Genomic DNA, 21,652 nt, shown 5'->3' on the forward strand with positions numbered 1-21,652 from the left:
GAAACACCATCTGTATGCTTAAGAATAGGGTGGACTTCCATATCTAATCATAACATTCTATTTGGACCAAAATGATAAATATAAAACCTGTCCTTATAAAAACCAGAAGCAGACTGACATCTTGCCCTGTTCGATGACTTATAAGAGCCCACTGCCAAGGGTCAGGACTGCTGGTGTGACTGTTGAATGGAAAAAGGGAAGCCAGAAACTTTTAATACTCCCTCCCTTTAAATATTTCCTTGCCTGTTCCTTTTCAGTCTTGTGTCCTTCATCTAAATCCAAACCCATTTTGATTGCAGTAAAGGTTGTTACCGCTAGAACTGTTTTAATGGCACAGTGTGATCCAGTGAGAGCTGTCCTTTCTCTGGGCGTTTGTTCTTCCTCCCTGCAGTTTTCATTGTGCTGCTCTCTGAAGACAGACCCAATTCTCTTATAGCCTGTCTTTGCTCTGCTCTGCTGAGGTATGCTTGAAGGATGGCAAAAGGAGAGTCAGCATCAGGGAGCAAGCTCTTTCAGTAATAATCTCAGCATTTCCTGCATCAATCAGTGAACTTTTATAGAAACAGATACGTGGGAATCCTAAACTGGTAGAGGGGAAGGTACAGTATGATTTCTCCTTGATGGTATGTGCTCTCTGGAAGGAGTGGTAATACTGGGTTAGCTCATGCCAAACTAGCACTCCTAGGGCACAGTAGAGAGAGCCTGCATTAACTATTGCATGGTCTTCTTTCATTTTAGGTCAAATGGAGATTAAAAATACCACTTTTTTGAAAGTTAACAATGAACATTATCTTAGAATAACTTTGAAATAAAGACATTAGAAAAATAGTCTGGGTTAGGAACTGCTGCTAGTTCCATTACCTAAATAGAACATCACCTAAACACATTTTCTTGAGTATATTTAAGGTCATTAATTGTTGTGATGTATGAGGAATGTAGGAATACTTTCTGTCCAATTATATTTTTAATTATTTGAGGTAAGCAGAGTCTTTAAATCCAGTGAGCTTTCTGGAAGTAGGTGAAAATAGAAAAAAGTATTTTTTCCTACTTCATGCAGAACACAAACTAGCTTTTATTGCAGGTTTACACAGAAACTTGCAGAGCTGTCATGCTGAGGGTACATGCAGTTTATGTATTTCCTTTCTGACCTGCAACAGAGGGAGCATCTGTTTTGGAAAGTGCTTTATTTGTGGGTATACCTGTGACAGTGAAGTCCTTGTACTTAGTTTTCCAGTGCAATACCAGTAACGTGTGTGTGGTGTATCAACAGTGTCCAGCTGGATGTTAAGTGGTGACTGCTTTCCATACAGTCACCTTTCATAAGTTAGCTCTTGAACAGGCAGCCCTGTACTGCATGTGATGAAACTTGCTGTGCATAAATGAAAAATTGAAGAAGGAATGCTCTTCTTATAATGACAACATCTGGTGAACCAAAGCTCTTTAATTGACAACTTAGTATCTCTTTCCTTCAGTAAACTTCTTTTTTCCCTTGGTGCTATTCCGTTTCCAGTCTTTGTAGTGAACCATATTGGCATTTAGGCCAACAAGTTATTTTTTTTTAAGAAATCATATGTGTAAACCTGTTACCTCTGAGAAGCAGCTAAGAAATTTGGGTTAAAGGAGGCTAATGGTGACCTTATTGCTCTCTGCAGTTTCACGAGGAGGGGAAATGGAGAGGGAGGTGCTGAGCTCTTCTCCCTAGGATCCTACAACAGGACGTATAGGAATGGTTCAAAGCTGTGCCAGGGGAGGTTCAGACTGGATGTTAGGAAGCATTTCTTCACTGAGAGGGGGGTCAAACATGGGAACAGGCTTCCTTGAGAGATGGTTAATGCCCCAAGCCTATCAGTGGTTAAGAGGCATTTGGACAATGCTCTTAACACCATGCTTTAGCTTTCGGTCAGCCCTGAAGTGGTCATACAGTTGGGCTGGATGATCCTTGTAGGTCCCTTCCAACTGAAATAGTCTGTTCTATCAGGAATTTAACTAATAAAGCATTTAAAACAATAAGGTTGACACAAGAAACTGAAAATATTTACAAAATTTGAGTTATATGTAGTATTTAATTATTCTTTTATTGTTGGTAAATAATTTAACGCTTCTCAGAGAGATCTCCTGCATATTGACAGTAGATATTGTTATTGCTGTATTTCTATCTTGTGGTATGTTATTCCAACAGGAGTACAAAAAAATACTTGAATGTAAATAATAAATTAATTCCCTCCCCAGCTAGTGTTTTAGTAGATAGTTTTTAGTGAGGACAACAGTTTGCAGATTTAGTTTCCTAACATTTTCTATAAATTCCAGCTTTCTTTCCTCTTATAACACACTTCTAGTCACATTAGGGTGCAGAGTGGCTCTTTGCCTGAGTGAATATGGAGAGCCCACACCATGGCTCAGATCAGGTGAAGGTTTAGTTCCTGTGACTGATCACTGCTCGTGCAGATGTGTTCAGAGAAGGTGTTAAAAGATAACTTGTAAAAATGAGACAAAACAAATGGAACCATTGCTTCTAAGTATATATTCTCTATATCGTATGATCTGATGAGAAGGATAAGGGAGGGGAAGGATGTTCAAACAGCTGCTCTTTATTCTGGAGTACTAGAATGAGTCTTTCATATCAATCTACATATCCCATTTCCAGTCATGCTGCTGTTTCCTCTCTCCCCCAGATTTGTACCGAACTTTCCCATATTTTCCAAATGTCTTTGACCCTCAACTGGCAAATAAAAACCCATAAGGGTGGAAAATTTGCCTGTAGCATCAAGGCAAAATTATTTGAGGTACATGGCCTTAATATAAGTGGAAAAGCAGTTGGGTTATTTGCTACCTTCTTTTTGTTCTGGAGAATTGCATATTTTTCAAACTGTTTAAACTGAACTGTTGACAGATTAGTTTCCTGTTTGGCATGACAGATCTGTTCATTATAACAAAATCTATTACCTCTGTTTTGTTATTCTTTTAGTAAGGATTTACTTGCTGTGCTTTGCTTAAGTGTTGTATAAATACACGTTGACTCTTTTTGATGTTGTTTGTGTGTTTGTTTTTCCCCTTTAATGATATCTCTGCTCTTAGTAATAAGATAATGTTGTGATAATTGTTTTTGCTAACTTCCAAAATACAGCTAGATAGTTTCACTGCTGTGTGTTGGACAGGTTTGCTCTGTTTCCTCCAGTTACAAAGGAGTTCTCCCTTCTGCTCACTACTCCAGGGCTCAGCAGGCAAGGGAAGCATTTTGTGTTTTTTGTCTAGGAGGCAGTGAAGTGATTTAACTGGAATTGAGTTCCTTCCAGGGTTTGTGCTGCAGGGCAAGCATGGCAACACACGTGCATTTTTTATGAGGTGGCAGCCTGTGTTTTCTCATGCTTGCAGAGTAAGTTTAGATACATGGGGCAGCTTCAGATGTACAGAGGAGGGATTGTACTGTTCAGTAAAAAAATATTTTGGCATATATATACATTTTATGTCTCCTATTCATTGTCTAGCAAACATTCAAAAAACCCACTTCTTTAAATCTGTGCAATTTGTTAGTACAAAATCTGTCATGTTTGCTGTAGCTAAGAGAATATAGATTTTTTGGTTAAAATAAATGCTTTGGTTTTAAATCCAGCTATAGATTTTCAGACACAGTGTCCCCAGCTTGCTAGTATGTTTTATCTGCAATGAGAAAACTGGAGAAATTGCAAAATTTAGTCTGCCCATATTCACTCTGGAGTTCTTTTCAGAGAAAGATTAGATGATGAAGCATAACTTCAGAGCTTGCCTTTATACAATATAGATTTCCTGAGGGTTATCTTTTAATTTTTTCTTTCTAGTTTTCTTCCGTGCTTTTTGTCAGTTATAAACAGGTATTTCTGTGGTTTCTCTTTAGAGACGATTCTGGGGGATCAAATAATTTACTCGTTTGTGAATATTATTGGGAAAGAAAGGGGAGGAAGATGGTTTTTGAAAAGGATGCACTAATATGAAAGCAGCTTGGCTGTCTGTCCACCTCTAGTCAAATCTTGCACAAAGAGAGTTTCTCAGTCCTTTGTCTTTCTCTGTAAAGTTTTCCTAGAAATCCTGGAGAGAAAATGCATATGCAGATGTATTACAGAATTGAGAAAAAAGTAGTATCTGAAAAAATGAAACAGTTATTAATATTGAGTATGGCTGAAGTAGAGGGAATTACAGTGGATGGTAGCTGGAATTAATGCAAGGGATGAAGTGGAGAGGCATGGGAATGTTGCCTTTGCAGTAGGCATGAAAGGTAATGGGGGAGGCTCTGGGAAAAAAACCAATCAGGTTTCTTTTTCCATATGTAATTTCACAAGAGATCTCATGAATATTGAACTTTAATGAAAAGATGAGCCTCAACCCCATCAATTTTTCCCTCACACAAGTTTGTTTGGAATTGCTGAAGGTTTGGATTTTCTTCACAGTTCCTTGATATTCTGTAGTCTTTTTAACTTTTCCAGTTTCAGTCTGAAGACATGACAGATGAGAGTTCTGGTGTGTCTTCAAGGTAACTACAGCATTCTGAAATAGTACAGTTGTGTTGAAAATAAGTAGTTTTTCACACTGTGAATAAAAAATGGATGTGTGCATGGTGTTTACATGAGCAGCATGCACTAATATGAAAAAGAAAACTACTTGTGCAGGTACATTAAAGAGAACGAATTCTAACAGTTTTGTCAGATTTATTATTTCAGAAGAAATTATATTGTAGGGTATGGTAGCGTTGTTGAAAGTAAAATGATTTATATGGATTAGCACATGATGGGTGGTTGTAGGTTTTTTAGTTGCTTTGTTGGGTTGTTATTGGCTTGGGGTTTGTTCCTATTATTATTGTTGTCACTGTTGTTATTGTCTTGAAGTGCATGTGTTGTGTCCTTTCCCTGTCCATTTAGGAAAATTCCTCCGGCTGTTGTGATTAACGTAACTTCATCTTTGTATCTTATGATTTAAGAGTTAAGAAACTTGAAATAGTGTAACAAAGGGACTTTTTCATCTTTCTGCTACAATATGGTGAAGGAAATCTGGTAGCATCATTTTAATGAACAGGTCAGCATCACTGAAAATAACCTTCTGAGAAACAGAATTATGTTATGTGCCAAATGTAAAATTAATGGTGCTCTAACTGCACGAACACTGAAGACCCATTTTGATACTCTACCTAATCCTTCTTAGTGACCAAACCCCATAATGTGCAATGTGTGTAATTTATACTTAGATATGAAGACAGCGTTTAAATGCTATATCTTGTATATGCTTAGGTAATAGATGTGCTTTGAATTGATCACTTAATAGACAAAAATCTCTTCCATCACTTAAGACCCTAGCAGAGGTTTTGCCAATCTGCACTATACAAAGCTGCAGATTTTCTCATACGCTGCTTTCTGACAGGCCTTAGAAGAGATCCAGCTTTTTTGTCTAGAATAGATCAGGAATGGTCTGCATTCAAGCTCTGTCCACTTAACTGAAAGTTGTTCCAGGCGGGATGCTGCTAGTTCAGTGGTTTGGTAGAGTTGCGGTCAAAACCAAATGATGTTTGCTTATTTCTTTAATTTCCACCCCCCTTTAAAACATATCCCTAAAAGTACTTCACCATTAGCTGAGTCATTTGTCGTTTTTAAGTTTCAGTTACAAATGGCTAATGTGAATCCACAGTGCCTGACTCATCTTACAGAAGTGGCAAAGACAAAGCACCAAAACTTTCTTCCTGAGTAACATTCCTCTTTTTCTCGAACTTGTTCTTGAAGGCATTATCTCCTGAGTTGCTTTTCTGTCACTTGCATATACTAGAGTTGCTTTGGTCTTTCTCATCTGTGACAAGAGCTTAAAATTAGGGCCTTGCTGTGTTCCTGGTTGAGCCTATTAGACAGCTTATAAAATTAGCTCATTTACTTGTGAGAGACAGCTGAGTGGAGAACTGCAAGAGACATAAAGAAATTAACCCTAAACAAGTGGGAAGTAAGGAAATATAATTACTAATAAACCCTGAAATTACTGGGGTTTTCTCTTTCTTCTCGTGTGTTTCTTGTGGTACTTATAAATGATTTCCCAAATTTTTTTTTGTTAGACAGTTATTCCCACAACCTTGTGCTATTCGGATGGTAAAAATAAAAATACTTTCTTGCTTTGATTTAACTCCATATTTTAGTCCCAGCCGCTGCTTTACATATAATAAAAAGTTATATGGGGAAGAAGGAATTGATTAGTATTTTAATGGTATGATTGGACTCTTCCAAAAGCAACCATATTGAAAATAAAATTTGAGTTTGTTAAAAAAGAACAACAACAGGAAAAAAAACAAACCAAAAAACTTACCCACCCCCCCAACAACCCTAGTAGTCTCTCATAAGCACTGAAAGCCTCATGCTCTGAGTATAACTTGAATGTTTGTTTAAATATTTCAATATTACTCCAAAGATCCGAGTGGATTAAAAAGGATGGCATATGTGGAAGTGTGCTCATTGCTCACTGATAAGTCTTTGAAGTCCTAGAGTATCAGGGAAAAGGTATATTTTAATTTATTTCTATGGAGTTTCTTTCTTTGCTAAACTCTGTTTGGATTCTGGTCCATAGGTTGCTTTCTTTGTAGCAATGGCAGCTCAAATGCAAAGTTTCCATTTCCCTGTCACAGCACCATCTTGTTCAGGCTCTTCATTCTGAGGGTCCCATTTGGGCGGCCACAGGCTGAGCTGGATTAAGTAACAAATCTGATGGAGAAACATGTTCTCAACCCCTGCAGCTGCATCAGGACTCTGTTGCTGTTTTCCCAGCAGCCCCATGCATTCCTGTGCTAGCAGAGTACATTGTTATAAAGGTACCAGAAACACTTTTCAATGAGGAAAAGGGAGAGATTGTGATACCTGCTGTCTCTACTGCTCTGATGGAGAGTGCATGTCCTCTGTGTTGCTGGATAATTGTGAATACTTATTTGGGGGGAAAAAAGAATCTGCTGGACTGTTCACAAAGATCTTGTCAGTCTTCATGTGGGATGTATATTTTCAAAAGTGGTAATTCAGGTTTTCAGGGGAGGCAGCCAATAACAAGCTGTGGTCTGCACACAGTTGAGGTCAAATATAGAGCTGCCATGTTTTCTAATGGAGCAAGATTTCACCCCTGACTTCCAATGCTGCTAGACCTCAGGACCTGCAGCTGCCAAGAACAAGAGTTCCTCAAACATTCTATGATTCTGTGATATTCATTAATTTTTCCTCCTCAGCCTCTGGCCATGATTGCACATTCATCAGGCTCATGTCCTTTTGACACATAACTCAGAAGCAGGGTACCATCACCTAGTGTAAAAATTTTCAATGTTTATCAGTAGTCTGGGGATTTAAATTTATAACTGTGATTTCATATGATGTGCAACTTCATATGGAAAAGCCTCTTTAGTTTTTCAGTTTGATTGAGAATATGTTAATCCTTTTTGTTCCCATTATTTTCTGCCATTATGTTGGATAATAATGGCTTTGTTTAATTTGTGTGACATTAATTTTTATGGAAAACTTATGGTAAAGCAAAACCTGGTTTGTCCAGGTTGACATTTTGGCTCTGGCTGGTTTCTGTATTAGCTGATGTTTACAGAGAGACAGGAGAGGAATTAATCTTGGTTTTGAATGTAGATGCATGGAAAAAGCACTGTTTGTTTATGCCATGCATTCAGATACACTTTTCAACTTGCAGTATTCTAAAGAAATTTCAGGATTTTGGGAGAGAGTGAAACAGGGTTATTTGTCTGTACAGATTGATTCATTATGTTATCTTTTTCCCAGAATTTGGGATTTCTTTTTCTGTCTTTAACACATCTGTATATGATGATCATATTTCACAGACTCATTGAATAAGCTTAGAATTAAAGTTTGCTAGTGAATTAAAGCTAGAAGAGGGTTGACTGATTATTCCTTGCAACTCTCAAATAATGAAATTGATTGATGCTGCCCTTTAGTGTGACCCAGTGTAACACCATATAATTATGTGGCATCCATACTCAGAAAAATAAGAAGATGGCATCCCGAAGATGGGAATGAGGAAAAACAGGATAATGGTAGAGGAGGGCTCATGAAGACTGTCTGCAACAGGCTGGTGGTGCTTTTCTGGCTGCAGCTTTTATCATTAAGCTGGAAAGCACAAATGAAAGGATTACATTAGGAGCCTGTAAAGATTTCAGGCTGTCACTGTTGGTGCACGCCTGTCTCTCATTCTCCCAAATACAGTGTTCCTGCACATGTCTGCGTTTGCCTCAGCACTCCGCTCTTTTTCAGTGCCTTTCATCTGCTGCGAATGGCTTCAAAGTGGCTGCTGACCAGCAGGTTGTCTCGGTGCGAGGCAAGGTCTCCTGTCTTCCACTGAGATCTCAACTGAGCTTCCAGCTACTGATCTGCTCAACCACCAGGTGCAAGCAGCCACTGATGTCTGATAGTTAATAAGCATTTGCTGCTAATCAGCTACTGCAAAATGCATCTAGGGCCAGGTACAGCAGTGGCTCAGTAGCAGCAGCTGATCAGAGGTCTTGGAAATAACTGGTTTTCTCCTGGGAGGGGAACAGAGATAGGGCTAGTTAATTGCCCGGTGGTAGCTGTGATTTGAAACACTGATTATCTGTGGTTACCAGTGGTGACCTTCTAATTCCAACGTAAATGGAGCAGCACTGGTGATCTGGAGCTGGGACCAAGTAGAGAACTTCATGGTTTAAAGGATACTGAGCAAGCTGTAAGCAATGAACTTGATTGCGCGCCATGAGCACCAGACACTGAGCAGGTTCTGCTTACCTACCAGCTTTTGTCTGACAAGATGGGAACAGGGACACTGCTTTGGTATAGTGTTCTCTGCTCTCCATTTTACACCCTGTCTTTGCCTTCAAAAATTCCCAGGCCAACTGTCTCTGCGCTACCCAGCATGCAAAGATGAGCTAGTCCAGTGCTGTCCTTGTGGGCTGCTAGGCCAATAAGAGGCAACCTTTCTGGGCTGTCACTCTGGTCTCTCTTGTACAGAGAAAGGAGGCAAATTCTCACCTACCCTAATGTAGCAGGATGCGTCTGGTGGTGTGGCTGTGTGTTGATTGAGCTTGCCATAAAAACACAGAAAGGACAGGTTGAACAAGGACAGATTGAGCTAATATATGGTACAAGGGCAGGATAGCAATTAAGATGAAAACTGTTTGCAACCTTGTGTTTCAGTGTTGGTCTTCCGTGGCAAGGTCTAACATTAACTTTCACACCTCTGGCAGACAAGCTTTGTGCTATCTAAAATATTACTGCCAAAAATCCTCTGTATTGACACTCTAATTGGAAGGATGTTTTTCTCTAAAATCTAGCAACTGCTACAGGCTCGGAAGAGTAATTCAGGCTGTTACCTGCACTTTATTTTGCAGATGCCCTTTTACGTACTATAAATCCTAACCTGCCCAAAGGAGCTCTTTAAATTGTGTTATGAGCTTAGTTTAAGTCAGTTTGACGTTCTTTGAACAGAAGTATTATGTGAGGTTGATGGTCTGTATTCCTGTACTTCAGCTCAGAACTTGAAATTCATCTCTGCCCAAGCACACATGATTTAAAATGCTTTGCAAATGAATATTTTATTAGGTAACTGTGGCCAATTGCTGCAGGATGGCCTTTGATAAGCTTCGTAGCCAAGCGGCGTTGGCTGTGTTGGCAGAGCCCTCTGGTGGGAGCTCAGCCTGTGCCAGCAGCAATTGGTCCTGTGGGCAGTGCCACCCGCTTCTCCCAAACACCATCAGCCAGACCTCTCTGGGCTCTGTGGTATCCCACCAGCTGACAGCTCAAGTGCTCAAGGAGCTCCTCTTTATCTCACAGAGCCCCTTGGAGTGCACTTGGCTGATGGTGTGCTATAAGTGCTTATATAATTTTAGGTGTTGATTTGCAAAAAAAAAAAGTACTGCTTAGTGAAAGTAACTGACTTAATTAGACACACATTGGGACGTTTCTAAGTCAAGAGCCACAGTCTTCCATTTCTGTTGGTCAGTAATGCTTCTGCTAATCAAAGCAGTTGAGGAAAGAGCTTTTGTGTTTTAAAATTCCATCTTACTGAGCGTGAAGGAAAAATGTTATTATACTTGTCTAACCTAATAGTATTCAAACCAGAATGTGCAAACAGGTCTTGTAATCTGGTTAGATCCCTAAAGTGTTGATATAATGCAGGCCAATAAGTCCACTGCAGGAAATCCAGATGTTTGAGATTGTTGCACAAGTAATGCAGTAGTAATAAAGGGTCTTTTTTTCCTCCTCACATGCTAGCCAGAGTTTTTCCATTGATTTGAAACACTCACAACTGTGCACAGTATTTTATCTTCATTAAAATAAAAAAAGAGGAATATGTATCATAGCTTAGAAAAGGCTTTTGCCTGTGGTGGTCAGGACCCCTTCCTGATGAAGTTGGAGAGTGGTGGCAAGTCAAAGGCAGTCATATTTCTGTCATTTTACTTGTTTTTTGAGGAAATTTTTTCTTACGACAGACATAGGAATTCTTTCAAAAGCTAAATTAACCTTCATGGCCTGTATTTGAAATGCCATTTCACGTTTGCTTTGAACTTACCTACTCCATCACTGGGGTACAGCAACATAGAACGGCTCTGTTAAGAGACCCATTATGTGAGAGGCAGTTGCATGGTGGAACTCCTTGCTTCAGGTTGTTGTGAATTCCCAAAGCTGAACATGTTTCAGAAAGCAATTAAACACACTTGTTAAAGGAGGAATCACCAGTGTGATGAGATGCAGATACTGCCTTTGAAAATTCCCTAGCTACATCCAAGGGAATGGGGCAGAAGTACATGGCTATGTGTACTCACCCTCTTCCTCCTTACCCTTGGGTGAAGGCAGGATGCTGAAATAAACGGGGCTGCTCAAGGAGAGGGCTGGTTTTGTGGTTCATGTCACCCTCTGCTGTTAACTGGAGGAGCTGTGATGAGGGGAGTACCAAGCTCTTTTCGATGGATGAGGACTCACCCTCCTTCTGCAGCCTAGAGATGTTCTTTGTTGAGGGATGTTGTTTTCAGACGAACCTTCCAGCTTACCTGCAGTCTTATCTGGCATTTTCCATGGCAGAGTGGCTTTCCTCACCTGTAATGAGTTTCACTGGAGACTTATTACAATTACACATAGGAGGCAGCACAAAGGTTTTTATTTCTTGCATGATAGCTTCTTCTTCCTGTTTTTTTAATAGTGTTGTGGTTAGAGGCTTTAATTCTCTGGCAGATGGTAATGCAGTATGTTTTTCAAGCCCTGTGCCTTTTGACTTTAGGATATACCCTAGATATACCTCTAGGATATACCCTTTGCTCTGTGACTTTATAAAGCTTCTAAAAAGCTAGTTTCAGCATTGAAATTCCCTTCCATTTTTATTGCACAATATCCTCATGATTCAGCTTTGTAGAATAGTTTTACTTCTATAGGTTATTTAGTCCCATGCTCTTTTTAATATATTAATGCAGTTTTAAGCCTGTGATGCAACAACCCCTGTGAGTTGTTTATTTTTACTCAGAATTTCAAATGTAAATGTTGCTTTAACATTACTGTTGGTTATCTCTAATCTCGGTCTCAAAACAAAATCTGTTGGAGAGTTCATCCTCTTTTGTCTGTGCTTTTATTTCAAATGTAATTTTTGTATTTTCAAATGTGGAGAGTGGCTGATGATATAATATCTGTGCAGGTTTATTTTTTTTAGTAATCCCTGCTCTTCTAAAGAACTTGGTAAAGTCTGATATTACCATTCAAATAGGCAGGTGAGAGCTTTTGGTGATCAGTAATTTGTACCTTTTCAAAAGCCGCACTGCCTTGCTTTGTCTTGGAATTTATTATGCTTCCCAAGTATAATGTGACATACTGAATAGGGCAGGGGGTGGGGACATTGTCTTCAGCTGACATGCTGTTATCAGCGGGACTGTGTTTCTGGACACAAGATTTCGCAGTCATTGGTTGTCCGAAGAAAGCCTTTCCATCTGAGGATTGGACAAGAAGATGCGTCAATTTGCTGCCCGTCTCCAAGGTACTGGTGATGCTGCCTCCACAAGCTGGCTAACGTCACAGCTCCATCACCCAGCGGGGTGTGGGCTTTTTTCTCCTCTTCTCTGTTTTAATTCTGTATTTGCTTCCTACTGCATTTCTTAATCTGTCTTCTGCCAAATGCTAACAGCATGATATTTTGCAATCATTTAGGTGAATACAAGAAGGACGAACTCCTGGAAGCTGCTAGGTGAGTGCTGCTTAGAATATAAAGCATATTTTGGGGGTGGAAACAGGCGAGGAAAAGGGATTTTTAAAATAGTAATGTTTTGTCATTGCCTTTCCATGAAATGATGCAAGCAAGCCACTTCATTAGCATAAATCTCTTCAGACTTTACAGTCTGGTACAAATATAAAAGCCTGTTTATGTAATTGAAATCCCCCACTATGGTGGTTAGAAGGTTAATATTGAGTTTTTGCTTTAAGCTGCTTAAATCCTCTTTATCGTTTTGTGACTGTTCTTTTTAGGGGCAATTTAAATATTGGAATATTTATTTTCTTTTGGTTTTTACTGCTGCCGTAGGATGTATTTTGAAAATAAGCTTTATCAGAACAGAGCATATGGAAGCCTATACAAAAGGTGTAAAGTTCAGTCATATATTACAAACGTGCTTTTCATCTTTCCTTCTGACTGCACAGGACCATTTTATATAGACTGTTAACCCTTCTGAAAAATTTCTGGGTATTGGTATGTAGTTGTTTCAAATGTTATGGGCCATATGCTATGAAAATATGTTAAATCCAGAACATTTATTTCAGCAAATGGCTTTCAGAGGATCTGTAAAATTAGATAAAGGAAATATAAAATGAGGCTAAGGAGAAAAATTGAGGTGTTTGTGCATGATCTTTTGTAATACATTTAATTGCAAATTTAGCATTCTTTTCAGTATTTACCCTTGGTTTTGAAATGTTCAGAAGATTCTTTAGCCATCTGACATTCTCCCTGGCAGAGTACAAATTTCAGTATATTATACTTTGCAAAATACTTGCTAAAGATCAGGATATCAAAGAGCTCTGTCCCTTTTTCCCCCCTTTTCCACAATCTTCTCTTCTCCGTTTACAGGAGTGGTAATGAAGAGAAACTGATGGCTTTACTGACTCCTTTAAATGTGAACTGCCATGCAAGTGATGGGCGTAAGGTAAGTTAATGCCTGCTTCGTGTTTCAGTTGTTCAAGAAAAACCAATATAAGCATATTGGTAAGCATAGGTGTATAAACCAAGAGAGTGTATGAGGGAAAAACCTGCAATACCTTTTCACCGTAAAATTAAATGCTGTTATACTTGACACTGGCAGTTGTGACAGTCAGCAGACATGGATTCTGTGTGTGTCTTTTAAATGTCAAACCCTGGTGTACATGTAAAATGAAACTTTAAGACCTTTTCTAAGAAAACAAAAATATACTGTTTCAGACGAATAAAATAACTAAGGAAGGAAAGTTATTGCTTGTATTTGAACACTGAGTGAGGTGGTTGATATTCGGCTTTGCTCCTAATGCCCTGCCACATAGACTAGCACTATATTGCTATGCTTAACACCTTCTGCATTTTCTTAAATTTGACGGTATTGTTTTGACTTTCTCTGGCAGGGATGTTTGAATGAGTTAAATTAAGGATTAGGCTGAAACTGGAGGAGGGAAGAACATACGGAGTGAGAAGCAGATCCTATGATTTTTGATGTTTTAGACATCAAGATGATAGTCTGTCTAGACTGTTGGATTTACAAATGTTGGTTATTTTTATTTTTTATTTTTTTTTTTTACTGTGTACCAGAATGTTCCTAATAGTCATCTGTTAAAAAAGTCTCTCACATGTAACAATACCTCTCACTTTTGGAGAGAAAAGCATAGGAGTGTTTTCTTTTATAGTTTTCTTTATTTTGGTGAAGCATGTTCGAGCATAGTATAAACCTCTGCCCATTCTGGAGTTGTGGAACAGGTAAGTTCCACTGAAATCGATGAAGATAGGCCAGTTTATGCTTCCTTTTGATTAAAAAGTACATTGTTGCTGAATATAAAAAATACAGCTCCACTGTACAGAAATTCCTGGGTTTTTTTCACATATTAAAATGTTTTCTCAGTTGTAATGCCTAGGATGCATACTGTGTGACAGAAAACCCAGCCATTTTTTTGCTTGTTTACACTTATCACTCATTAAAAGTTTATATATCTTTCAGGTTTTGAAAACAATTAATTTTATGATTTGAGGACGGGCAAATGAACAAGGGCTTTATTTAGTTTAGCAGTATTGGAACTGATAAAACAGTTATAAGATTAAACATGTTGCCCACATTTGTTCAATTTCTTTTTTCAAAGACTTTGACATTCAAATAAGAGTGTATTGAGGTGTTAATAGTGCACTGTGTTATAATTAAATGTGGTGGAATACAGCAGTGCGTTACTGAGTAATTGAGTCTCTGTCACTATTGATCTAAGGCCAAATGCAGAGTTATGACTTCTGTCAATAGTGTGAGGAATAAGCCCTTGCAGATGTTTTCTTGAATATTTCTCATTTTAAATTAAAAATTATTAAAAAATGAAGCTTTTAAAATTCATATTAAGCTAGCAGAAAATATTTATGTATTATTGCAGCCTCTGAATTAGTTTGAAAATTTATGCCCAAAGCTTAGAAAGCATATTGCAGTTAAAGCTCATGAGTATGGACACTGAAAATATGGTTTTGTGTTTGGTTGTTGCTAAATGCACTGGTTATTGAAACTCCTTTTAAGATGGCTTGCCATTGATATTAATTAGCTTTTTTAAAATTATATCCACCAGATGTATTTTTTCCCCCACCATATGTGTACAAGCTGTGGAAGGTGAAGTAACGCTCTGTAGCAAATGTGGTATATAACTGTTAAGTATTTAATTTCTAAACCAAAGCTTTCAGGTCCTGGGCTAGTGCAAGATCACTTAGTGTTTAATCATTTTAAGCTGTGCTGCAAATTAAGGGAACCTTTCAGCCTACAGCACAGCATTCTTGTAAATGAAAGTCTCTGCTGGTGTAACTGCCTCTAGTTGACCTATAGTGATTCATGCTAGCTGAGAATTTTCCTTTTTGGAAGTAGCTTTTTGCATTCCTTGATGCTTTTTGTAATTATTTTTTGAAGATCCTCTGAGTATTCAAGCCTCAAACTTAGGACACTGTAGGGCCACAGAATTAATGCAGCTGTCAGGGTGAGGAAGTGCAGACGCTGCGGATTGGCCTGAGATTCTCAGCATCATGCTTACTCTGCAGCACAGCTATACCCACAAACTCCTTCTCCAGTTTGTGCATTCCTTGGTTTTCTGAGATGTCCAGCACTGTTGTGAAACATTTAGCTTTGCAGGTGAAGAAATTAAGTTGAGTTCCAGTACAGTTTTTCTGTATTAGCAGGTGGTGGTAGGGGTTTTTTTCGTACTTTAGGTGCTGCAATTGTATGTAGTTTACCTTTTTTCCCCTCCCTCCCCCACCCCCTGGGGATTTTTTCTGTGTCCCACGTATACTAACATCTGGAGTTCTGGATTTATCAAATATCACATGTGCTATGAGGTTTTGCTTCATAGAACAGGTAAGAGAGGTGGAAAATTCTGACAGTATCTTGCTGGTTTGAAACCAGCTCAGGATGGAAATAAAAGACTTACTGCATTCTAGGTGCTGCTTGTAGCCTTTTCTAAAAGTATTGACAGCTAGAGTCTGATTCCTATTGGACAGGGTTCCTTGCTGCTAAAAGAGTTACAACTGGTGCTCATAACCATTGCTCCATGTGTTTATTTAGCATAGAGGTCAAAGATGAATAGGAATGAAAACTGAACTTCCTTCTTCCCCTCCAAGTCACTGTTTAGATAGATTATGGGCGTTGTAGAAATGCTCACGTTACTGAACCTCCTGAGCTGTTGTCTGAAGAGGGAATTTATTCTCTATCTCTACTTTTGCAATTATTTTCTGGAGTGAAAAATGAAGGAGTGTGTGCAAAACAAAGAGCAATTTTATTTGTCAGCTAAAGCATTCCTGAGTACCGAGGATCTAGGTAATTTGTGGGGGTTTGTTTTGAAGACCGAGGAAAATCAACAATAGTATCTTAGTAACAGTGATTTCATTGAGCTGGGTAATGATTGAGTTTTTGAGTAAGAACTGGCTTATATGCCTGTTGAATATATATGAGGGCACAAATAATAGTGCACAAGTGCTGAGCTATATAGTACAGTGTGTGCAAATGAGTATTATACAAAGCTAAAATTTCACGAAAACTATTCTTTTGAAATTGTCCTATTTGCTTTTTTAAAAAGCAATGCTTGAGCTGAAATATTATTATATTTTTTCATGACAGTCTTGCTTTGATTTTTTTTTTTTTAAACAGGAGACTGAAAACTCACAGAATTGTTAGGATGTGGTGGTGTATTGCAAAATTGGTGTGTTACATCACTTTTGTTCACATTTCTTCGCAAAGTATTTGCTCTGTCAAAGCAGAACTTATACGAAATGCATGGCACCTGTGTATTCCTGATGGGTTGGAAATTTCACTGTGTCCTACCTGTGAGCTCTGCTAGACTTTTTGGTTTTTACATAATCTGTAGAAGTAGTGACTTTTCAAAGACAAGCTATAGTGTTAAAGTTAGATGATGGTACTGAATTTCATAGTGTTAAAAAGCCAAGGCACCTATTTATGTGTCTATCTATGTAAAGGTGTATATAGGCTTTACAGCCCCTGTTATTTTCCCTCAAATATTTTTCTCTGGGGATGTCTTTTTCAAGACTCAGTTGTGAGTGAATTTTCAAAACCTGTTTTTTGACTATTCTAAATCGCCAGGTTTATTTCTACTGCTGGAAACTAAGGCTGTATTATTTTGTCGTAGGAGCTGCATTTCTGACTTTTTACAACAGTCACTGCTTACCTAATTCAGTAGGCAAGAGACAGGTTTAAAATCGAATATGTCATGGTTGCAGGTTGAGTAGAAGCTCTTAACTCTCTCATTTCCTTTGGAAAGCTGTTGTGAACACTTGAAAGGTGTTTCAGGAAGAAATTGATGTTGCCTCCATTTTAAAAATGCAGAAGCATCTGAGCTAATAAGGAAGCATTGGGTTTAGCAATTCAGATGAGAACCCTTTTCTATAAGACAAGTCTTCCCACATTACTCTTGATAGCTTTCCAAAGTGAACTACCAGCTGACATGGTAGCTATTAGCAATAGGAGGTTGGGTTTTTGTTTAGAAGTTGGATTTTTGCTGGTATATAATATACTGCGCCTGTACTGCATTACACATGCTCAGATCATGCTGGCACTAAAGTACTCAGGTGTCAGTTGAATAAAATCTTTTCTTCTTGCAAGAGAACCCAACTGCTCCAGTTGTTACTCAAAAAACCAGTTTGTTTGGTCCTCTTCTCAAGGTTCATCTTGTGAAGCAGTGCAAATATCTGATATTTTGAGCTCTTTGGAGCATAAAAAAATTATTATTCTGAAAAATAAAATGCATGCTTCATACTTCGAAGTTTCCATTGATTTGTTGTAGCTGCATTTTGTTGTTTACATCTTGGATCAACCATATGAAAAACAGAAAATACAATAGCATTACCTGTGATAGCTTGGTCTTGGGTATTAGTTCATCTTCAGGCAGGAATTACTACCAGAAGGCAGCACAGAATGCAATTCCTCCGCAGCTACATCATCTTTTTTCTTGCACTTTCCCTCACTACCTTGCTTCTCAGAAACTAGGAATGTAGAAATTTCTGCAACAAGTGAATCAGGGATCCTGCAAACAACACACTTCAGTTTTTCCAAGCACAGGACCATCCAGCACTGTGGATAAGGTAGTGATCCCATGAAAGAAAACTAATAACTTAATAATTAAAAGGCCATTCCTAGCGTGCGTGTGGTCCTGCCTCACTTAATTTCACTGTGGTGAAATTTAATTTGACTTGTGGTGCCCCTTTCTTTGTTTATTAGCAGTTTTCAGTCATTAACAGCTCCCAGTACCAGTCCTTACTTACTTGGTATTATGGCTCTGCAATGCCTTTGTTGTCATGCCTTTCCAAACCAGCTGTAGACAGCCCTGGATCCAGAATATCAGAATCAGGCCTTTTCATTAAACTTTGTAAGTCATAGGAGACATACTTGCCTCTTGGGTTTGGGTGAGGCTGTTTCTTCAGACCATTCCTGCTTGCCATAGAGATGTTTATTTTTCTCATGCATGACATGATTCAGGTTCACTGACGCAGGGCACAGAAGTCCAACTGTAAGAAGTCCAACTCTGAGAAGGTCTGCAATGCAGTGCTGAGTACCAACATCCTTGACCTGAAATAACCAGTGCAAAAAGTCTTGCATATGTGTGTTTTGTGAAGAGGACAAAGTGCCCCTCAGCTTTTGCTATGGCACATCTCTGATACCAAGTAACATTTTGTTGAATGGAGTTGCACATTCCTTCTTGTGCTTCCTCTCCTTCTTTCTCTCTATTGAGAGATCAACCTGTAAACAAAGGGCTGATAAACAGAAATTGAATTCTAACAAGATCCGGTGAGTTATGTCTCCTCTTACCAGGGAGTCTCCAGTTTGCTGCTGATAAGTGAATTTGCCAGCCCCTGTTCCAGAATTCTGGTTGTTCGCAGCCATTTTCATGAAAAATCTTGCAGGTTGAAAGAAAATTGGTATGCCTTCCACTTTCTGAGTCTTTATGGAACAATTGATCCACATTTTTGCAAGCTTTTCCTTTACAGTTATTAAACCTACAGACCTGGGCAGAGGTTTAGATTCTCTTGTAATCATCTTGGCTTTAGGAGCTGAGGACTGAAGACAAATGCTATGTACTGCAAGATGTGAACACACTGTGTGCTAGTGAAACTGTAAACCTTTACAGTTGTGTGCATTCTTCTTGTGCTACAGGTAGAAATGAAAACTAATACTACATAAACATATAGGTCTGTTTGTTCTGTAGATCTATGTCATAGAGATTATGTTCAGATGAGTACGGAATATATTTTGGAAGAAATTATTTCACGTACAATAAAAGGTGTTGTTTGAATGTTGTGAAAATATACATTTCTACAGACGACAGCTGCATATTTGAGCAAAAGACTTGTGAGCAGATACCTAATGCAAAGCCTTTTTTGTCATGCCTAAGGGTATGTCTGAATCTCAGTATGGACTCTACATGTGTGTTTGGGTTTTTTTTGTCACATGTAATATTTATTGTCACAATCTACATTTCATCTTCCTCAAAATTTTGTGAACTTTTTCTGCTGATATACATTGTTTGTGTGGTGTGTTAATATAGTCTACTCTCAAAGTATATCCACAACAAAAAAATAACTAGTGCAAAGGAGAGGAGCAATGGAATCATACCTCATACAGAATAACAGTTGACTGTGGATTCTTGGTTCAAAATGAATACTTTCTCCTTGATTAATCTAATAAAATAAAAATGTAAAAAATAATTTAACTAAAAAATGTCATTTCAGAAAAAAAGACAGCTCCACAAATCCAAAACAGTTATTCCATAGTAACTTGATGGGCAAGCCCTTGCTAAATCTGCTCACTTACTGCTTACTAGCATAAATGTCAGCTTGGTTTTGATGAAGTGGTATAAAACTGTTTTTGTGGGTGGGAAGTGTGCAGATTTTGGGTTCTTTATTTGTGGTCCTGCAAACATTAGCCGGAAGATTCATGATGCGTGATTACAGTGTTGTGGAACTGCAGTTATTGAAATAAGCAATAACCACGTACCCTGTTAGCTAATGTTTGCTAGTGTAAAGCTGACCCTGGCTGATGGCTTATACACACTGTGGTGTTTGCTGGCACTGAGCTTGTATGTGTTTCATGAAACACACATATCAAGGGTATATCTAGGGGTATGAGTGTGTGGATTGATAAATAGAATCATAGAATATCCTGAGTTGGAAGCAACCTTAAAGATCATCTAGTTCCAACACCCCTGCCATGGGCAGACACATGTTTCACTAGGCCAGGTTAAATATTTTAAATCAAATTCTGCATGCAAAATTAAAGGTATTTTCTGGATTTAGTTAATAGTGCACTATAAAAAAAGATGACATTTCCAACATTACAAAGAGATTACAAAACAAGTGCTATAATCTTTAAGTTGTGCTTGGTGCAGAAGTGTCCAATGCAGTACACATATAAAAGAACATTCAAAAATGACCACAACTGTATTTTGCCTTTAAAACACCATTTTGTTTATTAAAAAAAAAGATAGTTCCCAGGTTTCATGCATCTTAGAAATAGTGACAACTTATGCACTTTCTTATGCTGTGATCCCATCTTATTTCATCAGCCAAGTGTGGTCAGAGTGGGTAACACAATAATCCCTCTGCAGACTTTGTAGAGTATAGATAACTTGGCTGAATTTCTATCCCCGTTGTCACTTAAAATCCTCTATAGCCAAAGATGATACCTTTTGAATAAAATGTAAAACTGATCCATCTGCTCTAAGTTTCTGTTATGAGATCCTAAACATTTTCCCCCAGACATTTCAGTGAGTATCTTTTCACCTGTTATTTGAAGTATAGTCTATCGTGTCCACAAACAGAAATTGTGCGCTGAAGGGCTGGAAAGAAATTGTTTTCTCTGTAGTCATTCTCATTGTTCTGTAAAATTCAGGAAATCTTATGCTTTAGATCTTAATCAATGTGCTCCTCAGGCAGCCTTCAAATGTTTTGAAGGTATGGGGGTTTTTTATTCATGAACTGTTTTCCCCTTGATGATTAGCTTCACACAGGAGATGACTTCTTGCATTATGCTATTATCCATCTACTGTCAAGAGAAAACAAGTCAAACTGCCAGACTTGGGCAGAGCTGCCATGTAATATTTTATGTACATTAACTCAAAGCTGTGCTCTAGATCTGGCTCTAACACAGAGCACCCAGAATTTGAGTACTGATGATGTTTCTTCTACTGCGATCTCGAGAGCGGAGCCCTTCCCTTCACAGAGCTTGCTGAGATTGTTTTGAGTTGAAATGTCCATGGACTGTATGCATTTGACTTCTGTATATGGTTGACTATAGTGAATACTGTAGGTGCTATTTCTATGCTTGGTGTCACTTCTCTCTCAAAATCCCTCTATGTGAACATGAGAAGTACTGAGAAGTAAACTGTTCTGCTTTCATGTTGCTTTTCACTTTTGAATTTGATATTAAAGTACTTTGTGGCCTTCCTCTGTTGTGGCATCTATCTTTTAGTTGTACACTGTTTCCCATCTCTGGAAGATGACCTAACATCATCTTTCATATAAACCATTGGCAAGGATTTCATAGAATCGTAGAATCAGCTGGGTTGGAAAGGACCTCTGAGATCATCAAGTCCAACCCTTGATCCACTACCTCTGTGGTTACTAGACCATGGCACTAGTTTCAGACAAATCCTTTGCCAAGCTTTCCCCTATGCACATGCTCACTCACCAGGATCCTGGTATGAGTTATTGTTTCTTTTAAGATGTATATCATGCAAAGAGTTCCTTTAGTTCTTCACAATGTCTTCTCACCTGTAAGAACTCCATTTCTTGACCTAGCATCACCTTGCCACACTGGACTGGCTGGTGCACTCTGTGCTCTTAGTGGGTTGCAAGAAGTATGATTGGTCTGAATTCCTTTCACCAGTTACAACTTAAACTGTTTTTGCCTGTCTACTTGTATTTCTGCCTCTAAACTGCTGGAATT

At 38.4% G+C, this 21,652-nt stretch overlaps 1 protein-coding gene across 2 annotated transcripts in view; it reads left to right on the plus strand.

Moving 5' to 3' along the window:
• The window catches only part of TNKS (tankyrase), a 136,800-nt gene that overhangs the window by 60,404 nt on the left and 54,744 nt on the right, over positions 1-21,652 (plus strand). For both annotated transcript variants that reach the window (XM_032685098.1, XM_032685100.1), the window contains 2 exons: positions 12,162-12,198; positions 13,072-13,147. In XM_032685098.1, the coding sequence (XP_032540989.1) occupies positions 12,162-12,198; positions 13,072-13,147 (113 nt within the window). The remainder of the gene's footprint in view (positions 1-12,161; positions 12,199-13,071; positions 13,148-21,652) is intronic.

Source organism: Chiroxiphia lanceolata, chromosome 4 (assembly GCF_009829145.1).
Source record: "Chiroxiphia lanceolata isolate bChiLan1 chromosome 4, bChiLan1.pri, whole genome shotgun sequence".
Lineage (NCBI taxonomy): Eukaryota > Metazoa > Chordata > Aves > Passeriformes > Pipridae > Chiroxiphia > Chiroxiphia lanceolata.